General features: G+C 43.3%; 1 protein-coding gene across 2 annotated transcripts; it reads left to right on the top strand.

The window, feature by feature from the left end:
- Positions 1-631: 631 nt before the first annotated feature.
- Positions 632-13,619, top strand: ism1 (isthmin 1). Of its 2 annotated transcripts, XM_019870696.1 has the most exons (7): positions 632-1,015; positions 1,170-1,417; positions 8,270-8,494; positions 9,548-9,785; positions 11,722-11,865; positions 12,083-12,172; positions 12,356-13,619. In XM_019870696.1, the coding sequence occupies exons 2-7, from the start codon at positions 1,292-1,294 to the stop codon at positions 12,871-12,873; spliced, it is 1,341 nt and encodes a 446-aa protein (XP_019726255.1). In that variant the 5' UTR covers positions 632-1,015; positions 1,170-1,291; the 3' UTR covers positions 12,874-13,619. The 2 variants fall into 2 exon arrangements, with proteins under 2 accessions (XP_019726255.1, XP_019726254.1); XM_019870695.1 differs by having other exon boundaries at positions 632-1,417.
- Positions 13,620-15,704: the final 2,085 nt, after the last annotated feature.

Here is a 15,704-nt window from a genome sequence, read left to right as displayed (position 1 = left end):
GCATGAGTACCTTTGTTGAGGAAGACAGTAATGTTCATAAAAAGGTTGGTTGATATTTTCAGGGATTTATGTGGGTCTTGTTTGAGATGTCCACACCAAGTGACGATGTTAAGGTTTTTTTTCCTTCTTTTTTTTAAGAGTGAGAGAAAAAAAACACTCAACTCCGAAAAAATCCAAATATTCAGTGGGCATAGGTAGAGTTGAGCATATGAATTTTAGTGACAGCGTAGTTTTCTATCACTACGCGGCGTTCAGCTTTTTCTCAATCCATGTACAGCACTTTGTATGCAGCGATGGCTGTTTGAAAGTGCTCTATAAATACAGTTGAGTTGAGTTGAGAATAGTCTTTGTCTATAGGGAGGAAAAGGCTTAATGGCTATGAAATCGAAAATACACTGCCAATTGTTTTGATATTTTCAGAGGTTCAAGTAGACACGTGCATGTGAATTTGGATAATGACTGCTTGAAGTAGTTTTCCCACGAAGCATTTTAGAAGGTCCCAAAGGAAGAAAATGTGATTTCTACTTGGTTTTGAGTTGAGGTTGAGTTGAGCCAAGAAGGGGCTCAAAGAGTTAACATGGGGAGGGCGCCTCGTGGAGGAGGGTGGGGTGGGTGTACGGTATAAAAGTCACTCAAGAGCCCTTAAGTCAAACGTGCCATGCGAGTTTGCTCTGTGTCTGAGCCCCTTCCTCTTGCCGGACACCTTGAGGTGTGAGACCCTCTTTCTACGTGCACCCCCACCCTCCTCTTCCTCACCGCGCCACCATTATGGAGGATTTTTTGAAGCGAGCGCAGCACGCGAGCGTGGACTCAAGAGGTCGAAGACATCTTTAGGAAACTTGTTTGATTCCGATCCAAACGGCTCTCGTCGCGTGGCCAAGCCATCCTATGGCGCACGATGCGGACAAAAGCGGAAACGTTTCATAAGTGGCATTGAGGACGAACGAAAGTGTGAATTAAGGAGTTGATGCTGCAGCCCGCTGCCCGAACTGGATCCGAACCAGCAGATGCACACGTGTGTTTCTTTCCAAGTGCAAACAATTCATTGTTTATTTAGGGACAAGTCCGCCAGATCTGCATTACCACCCTTTACCCAAAGTAAACTTTGGACTTTTGGGGGACTGCGTCGATCCGTTTCCCCTCACTTTTTGCATTTCTGATTCCCGAAGTGGCTCCGAAGTGGTGTTGCGGCTCCTCGTCCCCGGCAGATCCGGAGATCGGAGCCTCTGCACCGGGCGGAGGCGGAGCCGCTGCGACCTCTGAGGCTCCAAAGGGCGGCCGCGTCAGGAGGATGTTGCGGCTGGCTGCAGAGCTCTTGCTGCTCCTGGGACTTCTCCTCCTCACCTTGCACATCACTGTGCTCCAGAGCAGCCCGCTGCCGCCGACCAACGTCAGCCTGAGCCTGGATCAGAGCGAGGTAAGTCCGGTGATGGTGGGGGTCTTCACAGATGGGTCTGATCAAATATGAGAGTGTTGACACATGCACGGAAGCGAGGGTGTCCCCCGGGGATGGCAGTCAGTCAGTGAGCACGCAGGGTCAGGGGTCACCCCCTCCAAACCCAAGGCAGACACACCCCCTGTTGTTGTCCTGGGGGGTTAAATGCTTGCCATGGGCACTTCTCTGTCATCATGCACACATCACTGTCGTTTTGGGTGAGGAGCTAGACGGGTCAGAGTTGGACCCTAAAAATGCATCCCTCACTCTTCTTTTGTCTTGCAAACCGCCGCAGATCCAGGCAGAAATTCAACTTCAATTGGCTTCTATACGCCACAGTATTGCGCCTCAAACACTTGTGTGTGCAGCATCATTATACTGTGGGGAGAGAGAGAGAGAGAGAGAGAGAGAGAGAGAGAGAGAGAGAGAGAGAGAGCAAAGTTTGGAGAGAAGAAAGTAGAAAAAGTAGAAAACAAGTATTTGCATGCACAAAATAACTTTTTTAACAACAAAAAAAATGAACTGTCCACAGTAAAGAATGCAGTATAAAAAATACAAAATATAAGATATAAGCATAAATTCACTTGCGTACATGCTGCACAAGGTGGCTGTGCTATTTACAATGGGTGAGTGGGGGAGAGTCCAGGTTTTCAGGTGTGTTTATTCAGTAGCCTGACAGCAGTCGGTAGGAACGAGGGACGGTACCTCTCCTTCCTGCGGATGTCAGGAACGAACAGCGGTACCTCTCCTTCTTGTGGGTGCATCAGTCTGTGGCTGAAGGAGCTGCCGAGTGCTGTCAGGGTGGCCTTGAGGGGGTGTGAGGGTCTGTCCATCATAGCTGTTAGCTTAGCGTGCATCCTCCTGTTGCCCACCTCCTCCAGAGTGTCCAGGGAGCAGCCCAGGACAGAACTGGCCCTCCTGACCAGTCGCTCCAATCTCTCTCTGTCCTGGGCTGAGATGCTGCCTGACCAGTAGACTAAGCCATAATGGATGGCTGAAGCCACCACAGAGTCATAGAAAGTTCACATTGATTATTTTTTTTTCTACATTTATTAAGATCAATATAATCCCATTATGAATTCTACTCACTCTTTCCTGAATATTTGTGTTGCACACTGTGAACCACATACCTGTCAACTTGTACGTTTTCCCCGTATTTTATACGTTTTTTTTAATCATTTCAAATCATGTACGGCGTATTAAAACTTTTATACGGGGAAAAAAAAAACAATTGTGAAACGATATCACAAAGACCATTTTGGCTCAAATCCAGATCGTCTCACCTGCTGGTAGCCAACGACAATGCCGTTGTCGATCGCTACTATTGTCATGGCAAACCAGCAAAAGTAATCCTCAGTCGTATATTTTTTTTCATCACTGCGTACGGTCGGATTGATAAAGCATGATGTGCACATGCGCGGTAAACCGTTTTTTTGTTGCTTTGTAAGGAGAATCGTAATCATTTATAAGGGCAGGTATTAGCCGAGGTTGCCAGGTATGGAACCAAATCGCACACAAGCACGTATGCATGGAGAGATGCCATAGTGAATATATATAGTTATGATGTTAACCTAGCCCTTAAGTAATAAAAAAATCTGAATATGTTACTATATTACATATTTTATGATTGCATGTTCTACCCATGCCTGCATGGGTTTTATCCAGGAACTCCGATTTCCTCCCACATTCCAAAAACATGCATGGTAGAGTGATTGAATTCTCTAAATTGTCCTTAGGTGTGATTATGAGTGCGAATGGTTGTTTGTCTGTTCTTGCCCTGCAATTGGCTGGCAAACAGTTCAGGGTGTTCCCCGCCTGCCCCGCCTGCTGCCCAAAGACAGCTGGGATAGGCTCAAGCACGCCCGCCTCCAAAGTGAGGATAAGCAGATCAGATAATGGACGAATGACGAATGGAGACGAATGGATGTTATTATTATTGATACGAAAAACTGATGTGCTTTAGAAAAAAAAAACGAGGGCAAACTCAGAATCAGTGCATAAAATTCATCGAGAAATAAATTATTTGCATCTCTGATGAAAAAAAAAAAAGGTTTGTAATTGAACACAGGGTAACTTTTTGTTTGATTTGAAGTTTAGAACATAACGACATGTCCCCAAACAAATTTCACAAGGGGAACATATGTCAACATGTCACCTCTCAAGAGATGCTCGAATCTATTTTAGCAGCAGTAGAAAGGACACATACTCCAGTAGAACCTCCGGTCCTGACCCAGAGGTTAAGACAGGTCTGGGATCAACAGGCTTTTTCGCGAGTGTTTCGCATCCTCCAGCTACTTGTTGATATATATTTAGCGTGCAGCCGAACATTTATTTTCTTCACACCCAAATGATGGATAGGTACTTATCACCTATGGAGTGGTAACTGCCCCCACCATCACCAATAAAAGCTTACGGTAAATAGCACTGAATGACTTAAAATAATGGTTCCTCTAACTTACGGATGGTATTATAACATTGCTTCACTGCTAGTACCATCACAGCAAGTCTATGTTCAGCTGGATGTGAAGACATGCACAGCTGAGGAAATATTTCAAGAATGTGTGGAATATTTGACACACGGCCAACTGTTTGATTGGGCAGGCAGGGCGGAGGGAGCTGCCCCACCTTGCAAAAAATAAATATATATAGCACAAACTACTCACATCCTTTTGAAAATGTCCTTTGCTTTTTCTTCACTCTGTCATCAATATTTTTAGCCGTGTTAAAATCAATGAATATACAAATGAAAGAGTTTATCTGCTATAGTTATTTTTTGTGCCCACATACATGCTCCACCGTGTGGACATGCTCCAGTGGTCCACCACAGGGGACGATGATGTAATCTTTGTAATCTTTGAGAGAGGCTTGTCACAACCCAGGAGGTGCATTGTCATTCCAAGGTGTCAGATTGAAAATGCCATTCAGAGAAGCACCAATGACAGAATGTGGCTTCCTGCACCTGTGGTGTTGGCGTTTAAAATGGAGGCGTGATATTGTGGAACAAACGTTAACAGGAGGGTTAAAGACCCTCTTTCACTAGCAATCTGTTGCATCGCAACACATCTCCCTGCCGTCAGCGACCAAATCTCGTCAAGGCGCTCACAAGTCTTGGTCAAATCTCACGCTCTTGTGAGTCTAAACAAAAGAATGGGTATCATGGCGGCGCCAGAGCTGCATGTCTCAAAGAAAAAAGGCTTTGGTGACATTTTTCATGCAACAAGAAAGGACAGCTTGGAGAGGAATCAAAAGATTTGCACATTTGCTGCACTGCTATGAAGTTCATTGATGCTGTGGCACGGCCCAGTGCCCCTTGGCTACGGAACAGAACTCCGGCAGTGTTTCCTGATTTGTATCTTTTTTGGAGTCAAACGTACTGTATTGCCTCAATTGTTGCACTTAACAATCATCTTAAAGATTTTAATTCCAATTTTATTTTGTGTATTTTTTTCTAGATGAGTACTTCATTACACATGTACCCAAAGAGTGACTCGTGTGATAGGGCAAGATCGTTTTGTTTTCCGCCTACGTGAGTGCAGTGTTGAGAAGCATCTGGCACAGTGTGCAACTGCCTTCATTTCCTGCCAACCTCCCGGAGGGGGGCTTGGGGGGTGATGGCCCCCTGACTTGTTCCCAATTGAAAATGGAGTCATGCCCCTTTAAGCAGCCGTCACAAAGTGAAAAAAAGGGAAGCGGGAAAAGAACAGGAGCGAGAGTAAGGGGGTGTGCGGGAGGGTGGCTTGTGTGTGCATGTGTTCATTCATGGCTTTTGAGAGTTTGAGGGTGACACCCTGGGGGGCCCAGATGAACTGAGGGACTGTGTGTCACTTTTGATCTCCAAATTAAAGCGCACAGCTCATTGAGGAGGATTGCACGAGACTGATGGCAAGTGGAGTGTAGCCTGAATTTTGCTTTCTTCATTTTATTTCTATATTTATTTATTTAAACCACTTTTAATATGCTTCTGACTCTGGACTATATTAAAGACAAATGAGAAAACAACATGTTTTTCCTTTCAATTTCCATTGAGGCTCATATGGAAAAGAGAGCGGTGCTCATTTTGACACGATCAGGAAGTGATGGAGGTTACACAACTCAGACGTAATTCCTTTCTTATGAGTAATTCGCTCATATTTTCCAACTACGGCTTTTTGGCTATTTGCTGAAATACTGAATGTGTATATAATTTGCGGTTGGCCCATCACAGTTGTACTTGTGAATTAAAGCTACTTTAGTTCCTTCAAATAGTTTACAACCCTTTTCGTTATTTGTATAAGACTGTAATACTTTTCATTCCACACCTAATAATGCAGAATGATGCATTCCAGCATGCTGCATTAACAGAGACATTGGTGTCCACCTTTTCCGGCATTGAAAAGTATACTCTGAAAAGGTTGAAGGTCACAATTACGGTCTATTGCCAAATGCCTGAGAATGAAAACATCATACTAAAGTAAATAAAACAATATTTTGAAAATAATTTAGGAGTTAATTTCTATTCAAATAACAGTTTCTCATAATTTGTGAATGTTTATAGTATGAAGGTATTGTCCGAGCATAATGGCTCAAGTATTTTTTTTTTGTGCCTAAAATTAAACATACATTCAATATTTGGGTTTTTTTTTTGTGTGTCTGTGTTTTTTTCAGAAAAAAAGCTATTTTAGAAAGGTGGCAATCAATATCAGGATAAAATACAGTATTTTCAAATTCACTGCCATCTTCATCGATTTAATATTCTCAACTCAACTGTATTGATTGTATTGATTTAATATTGAAATGTTAATGATAAAAAAAGGGGGTACGTGCTTATAGAAAGTTTTAGAGCCACACATAGCACTCTTTCCACCATCATGTATCTAGTTTGTACAGTAAATTTGCTAAATATTGCTTTTACTTAAAGTTTTTACAGCTTGCATCAACAACTGACAGTCTGTCCAAAATGCCCAGTTTACTGTCTGCAAAATAGTTGAGATGAGCCATGCGTAAATCGAAGGGCGTTATGGTATTAAAGCTAAACATTGGTACGACACGACTGTGGCATGGGAAGTAGGGGAATACTTTAACGTCTGACATGAGATCATCTGAATTGGAAGTGGCATTAGATCCTCTGTATGCCACATGTAACACAGCATCTGACAACAGAATGACGTCTGGTTCCGATTACACTGGATAATGAAGGATTTAACCCACAAACACTCTTGTTTGGTTTCATGACGCAATTGTGACGCAATTTGTTTGATGAAATTACAGCAGTTGCGTCGGAAGCATAAAGTCTGCTCATGTTTGAAGAAAAACAGTTAACAGCAGAATAGAAATCTTGATTGTCAAAAAGGTAGAAAAGAATACCGGTACTGTTACTATAACTATTCTCTCTGATTTGCAAACTGTTGAACAGTGTCTTATAAAGTACAAAATTCAGGAAGGAAGGTTCATCCTAGTTATTACTGTGGGGATGGGAATGATAATTCAGGCTCACTTAAAGTCTAAAGGTCTCATCTGGATCCAATTCCAACACATTTAGAATCTAAATGACCGTTCTTACAGTATTGACAGTGATAAGAGGTTGTTCACTGGAAGTGTGGAAAGACTGGATGTAATTCTAATACAGTATGTTAAGGAGGACTTGTGGTTTTCCTGTCACAAAAAGGTCAAGTACTTGGACATAAAGTAAATATACGGTAAACACAGCTCTATAGAGATACGTATTAAGGCAAAGACATTGTAACCACAAAACGTCAGTCTCTTCTTGGCATCAGGTTCGTCTGCTTGAGAAGCAGCATTTTGTCCTCCGTCTGTCCATTGGAAGTTAACTGCACATTCTATAAAACAACACCAAAATATAATTGACCAAACAATGCAATGAATTATTGCTAATCATTTTAAATCACTACTTTTATCTGCCTCTCTTTGTAAAGTAAGCTTGGTTTAATGGAGTTGAACATTTCCCTTCACAATAGAATAAAAGTTACAGTACACGTACATTTATAAACATTCCATCCATGCTGTACAAGCTCATTTCATAGTACCTATACTGGCCCAGAATGCACCTTGGTTGGACACAAATAGCTCCAACAGAGGCTATTATGGTGACTACAATGCGGCCGAGCTAAAACTTTGTGTGTGACTGGCCACCGCAACCGTACAGCACTGTTGCCATGTTTTCAGGCTTCAGACCTAGCCACACAAACAGCGGGGTGGAAGAAATGAAGCGTAAACAAAGATAACACGGTGCGGGATGATTTCTTGGCGCTATTTTGTGCCGCCATATCTGTGACCGTTTGTCCGATTAAGAAGTAACTGTTGAGCAAATGCACCTACTTACTCCTTTGGTTCCAAGAAACCCAAAATGATGATTTTGCAAATGTTGCAATGGGTTTTCAATGCAGACACTGCAATGGAAAACCATCAGTTTCACCCAAGTTGGTCTCTCGGCCAGCATCGGCGCATGCTATATACGTGTGCGCTGCAAATTACTGTGTTAAAATATCACCATTCTCTATGGGTTAAAACAGGATAAGCATTCAGTCCAACAGACACTGAAAGCAGTTGTTAGACAGATGATTTAGGCAGATTATGTTTTGGCTGAAGCAGACTACAATTTCTGGCTCCGCTGTTTGGAGCTCACACAGTTGAGAGATATTTATGGCATTGGTAATGTCCACATGAATGTCTTGTCAACATGGGAGATCAGCCTAATATTGTTCGATGTGCAGATGCCAAGTCACAAATTCTGAGGTTGTTTTTCTCACTCACACCTGACGTTTAAAGGATAGTAAAACTGTCTTGTTTCAGGGCTTCACAAACCAATAAAATATTTTCCTTTCTCCCCTTTGGCAGAACATCATCCACGCAAAAAGCAGCTCATTGGGCCAACTGACTCCTGAAGACTCCTGGCGGTCTGGTGCGGAGCGTCGCTTTACCCATCGGTCCTCCGCCCTGCCGTGGGCGCCAGGCACTGGCACTGACGTCCACAAAGATGGCCCTGGGGCTTTTATCCTGGATTTGCAGAATTTCCCTGACCTCTCCAAAGCTGATATCAATGGACAGAATCCCAACATACAGGTGATCATGTGTGACTGTGCACCTGCCCCGCTGCTTTCATGCTTTCACTGACTTGTAAGACATGGCTACCCAAGCAGTCAGGACAGGAAGAGTGAGCAGGAAGATGGAGAATAGTTTGGGGCACATCACTGACCCCCCTTTCTTCCGTGCCTTCCTCTGCCTCCCCCTCTATCCCGCTTCCTGGGATGGAGTGAAGTTAAGGGTAGACTTGGAGGTCTCATGTCCATCATAATGACAACTGAAAGGCAGACATTTGCCAGCAATACCCCGCTGCTCAGCCTCATGCAGGAAGACAGCTGGCGGCTTATGTAAATTTGTGGCGAGGCCTCATCCATAAGTTCCTCTGGGTGCAGATGGCCAGCTAACCACCGCTATGTTGAAATGATTCTCCTGTTTTAATCTAGCAAGGGGGTCCCTTCATTTTCCTGCGAGCATCGCCACTAAGTCCGAGGGCGAACAAAGTGTATTAGCGTCTCAAGATGTGGGAAGAGAGAGGAGCCACCAATCGAGCAAGGGCGTGAGGCTGTGGGAGAAGAGGGGGAGGAGGCGGGGATCTTTGATCCTGGGATTCATCTGGCTTTCATGGTCTGGAGGAGGCTGAGGGGCCCTTTGAACTTTGTGTTTAGGTGGAGAGAGCCAGTGAGGTGGGAGGGTGGCTGAGGGGCAAGGGTGCTGGTCCTAGCTCATCTGGGAGGCACATGTGTTTGTACAGAAAGGGGGAGGGAAGTTGGGGATGGGGGGACATGGCGATCAGGAGGTGTCACCTCTTTGCACCCAGTTGACCCGTTTGGTCGAGGAGAGGAAACTTTAATAAGATTCGCCTGAGGGGAAATTACATTTTCACCTTGAATGACATTGTGCAATCTCATTGGCGAGATTGGGGAGCGGTCGCAACAAGCCCGAATGTTCACGCTCCATCTACTGGGTCCTCTGTTCTTGAACCAGCATCTGTCCGACGCCCAGATCAAATTCTTACAGATTGAGCTCCTGCCACCTACCAAGAAAAGAGAAGTCAGCATGATTCTGAAACTGCCTTTCTTCTTTTTATGGAAGGTGACAATTGAGGTTGTGGATGGATTGGAGGCACACGAGCCAGAAAAAGGCCACCGCAAGGAGAATAAACCCAACTGGGCTTCTCCTAACTGGAGAAACTGGTGGCCTCGCACTTCCTCCACCACTCAAGCGGAGGAGCATGACAGCGGTGGCGAGGACAGTAACTTCCTGAGGCCGCCGGTGGACTGGGACCGGAGAGGAGGCACAGGAGACAGAGGCAAACCCCAAACGGAATATGGTGAGAAGCACATCAGCGGCTTTGACAAAGAATATTTACAGTGAATTTCATGGTCTAGCATGTCCGCATTTGGCCATGGTTTGATGTAAAATCTATAATTTACAGATTTGCTGATTCAGGCTGTCACCATAACAAGTGCTGCTATCCCCAGACAGGCTTTTGGCAGCTCTTGCTTGAAAGCTTTTAACACCCTTATGAGACAGATTCCTCCACAGTGTCGAGCTCGCTAGGTGACACCATTTAAATGCTTCTTATCATCAAAGCTGAGCGACAGGAATGGTTGCCAAAAGCACTATTGGGCTGCCACACCCCCCAAAAGACTCTCCAAGAGTAACCCCGCACATAAATCAGCTGTGGAAGGATTTACACTCACTGTCGTGCAGTATGCTTTCAGTCCAAGTCATAGCATGCCCAAACCAATGCGGTGGAACAAGAATGTGGCTGCTGTGGAAAATGTCACTTCATCTGCTCTCACTTTTACTGAAGCGGTTAGGCGTGTGACTTTACAGTATCTTCCTGTCAAACCCATGTCCATGTCTAATGTTTCTAGGTTATCACTGTCGTCAACTCTCGTTTTATCCTTTACTTCAGTGACACAAACAGGCAGGGAACTGGCCGATCTTCAGATCTCTCTGAGATTTAAACTCGGAATTCGGAATTGTGAAGTCAGTGCGGGTCAATTTCTGGAGAGTATAAGGCACGGTTCCAGGATTTTTTTTCTCTCCCAATGCTGTCTGGAACTTTCCGGAAACATGACATATATGTACCGATTCGGGAAAAAACAAACCCACAAAATGACAAGAATATCAAAGTTGATCATATATCCTGGTACTGATGGATTAATCTTCCTGGTGAAACGCAGTCTGTGTTCTATATAAACAGTATACGATGTATTGCTATACTGTCAGCAATATCCGAACAATTTACCATTGTCTATCAGTACTTTCTTATATGGAAATTGATTTTGCACATAGGCCAGAAATACACGCTTGCAGAAACAAGATCCGTTGAATGTGAAGAGTTAAACGGGCGCTCATGTCCTATGCATCTGGGCTTTCGGTACCTTGCTTGAGGGCCACTCAGCAGCACTTTGGAAGGAACTGACATCCCTCAAGCAACAAGTTGCTGATTCCAAATTTAGGAATTATTACAACAGTATTCAAATGTGGTCTCGGGTCTCACTTGCTGTCTAATGTGCCAGTGAAAGGGCAAAGAAGGAACACTGGGTGTCTATCTGCTTATAACGAGCGGCAGATGGCAAGTGGTGGGGGTGTAGTCCATAAGAGGGTTTGGACCTTGGCCAGAAATACTTCCATCCCAACATGCCCACATTAATTCTCCTCATTGATGGAGCGCTGCGTTCCAGACAAGCATGTCAGTGAGATCTGTGTTTGCATGCGGTTGCTCAGATGGACTCCGGCAGTCGAAGAGGCGAGTCTAACCGTTTCCATGTATGCCCATTACCGCCATGTGCTCAACGATAATTGGACTTAAAGAGGATTTCTTGCAAATTCACTTTCCATTTTCAATCGGATGAATCACGGATAGAGCAACTAAATGGTGGCCAGGGTGTGCCTCTACTTGGAAACGCAGACCTAAATGTCTTAAATCATTGGTGGAATTTGCTTAATTCTAGTCTGTTACTCCACTCACTGACTCAACGCACACACACATGCGCATGCTGCTCATTGCCATGGCATTATTTGTATAACATTCATCCATGAGTTGTTACAACACAATTCACACAGAAAAGCTCATCTGGGAAGTTTTTTTTCCGTGGAAAAAAAAGGAAAAAAAAAGAATCTTGAACCCACACCGCACTTCCCCTCTCATGTGGCACCCAACTTAATACAAAGTCTTAGTGAGGCAAGCTAATAGAGTTAAAGTTCAGCATGTGGCCTACATCAGCGTTCTCATCATTTTCTCTCCAATTCAGACTACATGGATGGGGAGGGGGACTGGAGTAACTGGTCACTGTGCAGTGTCACCTGTGGAAATGGCAACCAGAAGAGAACCAGGTCTTGTGGTTACGCGTGTACTGCCACTGAGTCCAGAACATGTGATATGCCAAACTGTCCAGGTAAATACTTGATGTCAGCATTATCGGGCTGACTTGATAACTTCACACTCGCTGGGCACTTTATTAGAACTGTACATGTGAGAGAAAAAAATTCGAATAAAGTCCTTATTTTTAGTTTGCTCTTGTATTGGCTGTCTTTACATTGCCTAATGCCGGGGTCAACGCTGTACATTCAGTATTAAAGGCCAGTAGATAATCTGTTTCACCTTTTACTTAGGTATTGAAGATGCCTTCAAGACAGCAGCGACTGAAGTGAGCCTGCTTGCAGGAACAGATGATTTCAATGCCACTGAGCTCTTTGGTGTTGGTATGTTTCTCGCTACTCTTTTAGTACTCCGTCCATCCGTCATTTGAATGTTCCCACTCTGTCAGAATCACTTCATCAATTCTATGTTGCGGTCTCGCACTGTAACATTATATGTACTTAATGTTTTTATCTTCCACTACTGCAACAAGATTCAGCGATTTAAAGTGTCTCCATATTTTCTAGATACAGACAGCTGCGAGCGATGGATGAACTGCAAGAGCGACTTCTTGAAGAAATACATGACTAAGGTGGCCAATGACCTTCCCAGCTGCCCTTGTTCATACCCAACCGACGTAGCGTATAGCACTGCCAATGTGCACGACGCTCCTTCGCGCAGATATTTCCGCTGGAAAGATGCCAGCGGGCCAAAAGAGAAACTGGACATCTATAAGCCCACGGCCCGCTACTGCATTCGCTCCATACTGACACTGGAGTCCACCACACTGGCTGCACAGCACTGCTGCTACGATGACAACATGAAGCTCATTACACGAGGCAAAGGCGCCGGAACACCCAATCTTATCAGTACGGAGTTCTCGGCTGACCTACACTACAAAGTGGACATCTTGCCCTGGATCATATGCAAAGGAGACTGGAGTCGCTATAATGAGGCAAGACCACCAAACAACGGACAAAAGTGTCGCGACAACCCTCAGGAAGAGGATTACCACAAGCAGTTTGAAGAAGCAAGGGAATTCTAGCCTTGAATTTGGAGCGAGATCCATCATGGTGACGCCAACAATTTGTTTTCACAAGTTGAGGTTGTGAGGCATAACACGTAACTGGTGCTCTGCATCAAGAAGACCTACAACAGATGAGACCATTTTCATTTGACGCCAATAACATTTGTTCACTCAATCAGGTGCCATCTTAACAACTTTTTCAAATATACCTGTGAGGTGGGATTCTTTCGGTGTCAGTGCCATTCTTCAATAAAGGGACTTTCTATTTTTAAAGGGAAAAATAAAAAGTAGCTTAGATATGTAAACTGTTTCAAGGTTTGCCTCGAAAAAGTATGCGTGGTCAACATCTGTGATTGGAGAATAAGGGAATCCTTCAGGAATACAGTTTGTTGATTCGAGTGGGAGGATGCGGGAACAGATTTATGCTATTTTGGTCACTGGCAATATCCGGGTTCTCATCTCATGTAAGCTTGTGAATATGTTTATGAAGTACGCACATTGCAGCTGTAATTTGTGACTGTACCCGCTGTCTCTCTGAGGAAGACGCCCATTGTAAAAAGTATGGATTGTCTCTGTAAAGTATTTATTTTAGAAGTCTATTTCTGAATTGGTCATCTATGACTTGTCTCTCATTCTTGCAATCAAGGTTCTGGCTCGAATTCTGAAATAAACCATAATAGGAGTCAAGAATGTGTGTGAGTGCAATATTATGAAAACAATAATTTGCAGATTATAAATGTTGAAATAAAACGATAAAATGTTGATCTCTGTGTTGTTTCTTATTAGTCCGTGGATCTGCAGGAAATGTTCTTGAAATATATTCATCCCCCTTAAACTTTTTCACATTTTGCCACACTAAAGAATGGATGGATGGACAAACACAAACTTCACTGTTATTATTGAGATTTTATATGCTCTCATATGCTGAGCAAAATACAGTCGAGATTATTTTGTAAGGTCAAAAAAATGTAAAAATGTTCAAGTGGTATAAATACTTTTTCAAAGCAGGGAAACTGGTTGAACAGACCATCCAATTTTCTTTCTTCTCCCAGAACTTAACACAAGCTTTCATTTTGGGGGGAAAAAAAGTCTGTATCATCTCAACTTTGCCAATAGGATCTAACCATTGCAAATGGCTTTCATCTGTTTGATCCACTGCATCACATTAGTGCCTCCTTTTGATGGGATTTCTTTCAAGGCTTGTCTACTGAAAGAGCCTCTTGAATTATTTTTGTCTTTGGAGTATCGTCACATTCCAGTATAATTTTTGTAGCGCACATATACACACACAGTGCAGCCTGTCGAAAGTAGGGACCTCTGACCAGCTGCAGCCATTGTCACACAGAGGAAGCCATTCATAGCGTGCTCATTCCTCCAGTTAACTGTACGCCACAGCGGGCCAAGTGCACGGTTCGTGTTTACAATGCAGCAGACTCCTTCCTCACTACCATGACGCTTACTTGCTCGTCTACACACACTTCAATGTGCACCACTTGACCACAGATATTGATCAACAATGCAGCTTCTCGAACTATAATTAAGATGTAATTCTCTAAAGCTTGAAACTTATTTATCATCAGGCCCAAAGCCTGTAAAAGTATTCTTTTTGTGTGTCCCGTCCTTCCTCGGTTACAGCATCGTTTGAAGCTAAGATTACAGTACATAGCTTGGATCGTTATCTATAGCAGGCCATCTGCTGCACAGGCCATTAAGAGCTAACGTGTTTGTCTTTATTTAGAAATACACTCACTGGCCACAATATTAGGTATACTCACAATACACAAGCTTTTTTTTTTTTCTTTTTTTAGAATAATGCATGATCATTCACATTGAGAGAGTGTCCGTCAGTGGCAGTGGAATAGAACTGAACTGCGCGCATACTCAGGTGTATTTTAATGTTTTGGTGACCACAATTCAAAACACAAGAAGGTCCAAATATTAAACGGCTCTTACAAACAATTTTAGAAGCGGTTCTACACTACCCCAAAGTACAACCTCAATAATAAACATTGTGAAATCAGTACCTCTGTGACACAGTTCATGAATTTTATTTCTGCAGCCCAGACCTAACACATAATTTGGTGAAAATAAATACAATAAGATTCCGACTACAGAGCCGTTGGACTCACTTTCAGATATTGTGTTGCTCTGGTTACGCTGCAAAACACTTTTATGATGATTCTTTTTATTGTTAAGCCTTTCTTGGCCCCAGTAAACATACTCCACTCATGTAAAAGAATGGCTATTACGCTGACATAACGACTCAAATCTGCCAATTCACCTCAAAGTAAATGCAAAAAAGCAATTTAAAGGAACCGCCGAGCAAGAAAAGGGTATCGTTCATGCACACCAGTAGGCTATTTTAAAAACGAGAGAGAAAACTGCTTTGGGTTGTGGGGCGTCACGGGAGGTTCTTTCTGTGATACTATTTTAAGGATACTTCTCTTGTATATTTCAAAGGATTCAAAGCATCATATTAGTGGTATATTGTTAAGGATCTGAAAGGGCTCATTAAGAAATTCCAAGATATGATTGTTGGTATTTTACCCTCTATTTCTGTTGAGAACCAATACATGTCGAACATTTTTTTTCCTTTGCACAAGGGGAAAAACCCAAGCCAAACTTCTCCAGATCATTTCTCTCGTTAAAACAACAAACTATTGTTTAATGTCCATGTGGTGTCTTTGGGCCTGCTTAATTTCAATGTTGGGGTTCTTGTAAAGTAGGGGATGACTGAGTTAGCAACTCGTTATGGAGTTGTGTAATTTTTATCCACTCACACTCCCTTTGCTACTTTCTTGGTGCATCTGGGCCACAATACCACATGGTCTTAACTCCACCATAAATGA

The sequence above is a fragment of the Hippocampus comes genome, unplaced genomic scaffold, assembly GCF_001891065.2.
Source record: "Hippocampus comes isolate QL1 unplaced genomic scaffold, H_comes_QL1_v1.1 scaffold76, whole genome shotgun sequence".
Classification (NCBI taxonomy): domain Eukaryota; kingdom Metazoa; phylum Chordata; class Actinopteri; order Syngnathiformes; family Syngnathidae; genus Hippocampus; species Hippocampus comes.
The sequence above is the reverse complement of the archived record's forward strand: the minus strand, read 5'-3'. Positions and strand labels throughout refer to the sequence as shown.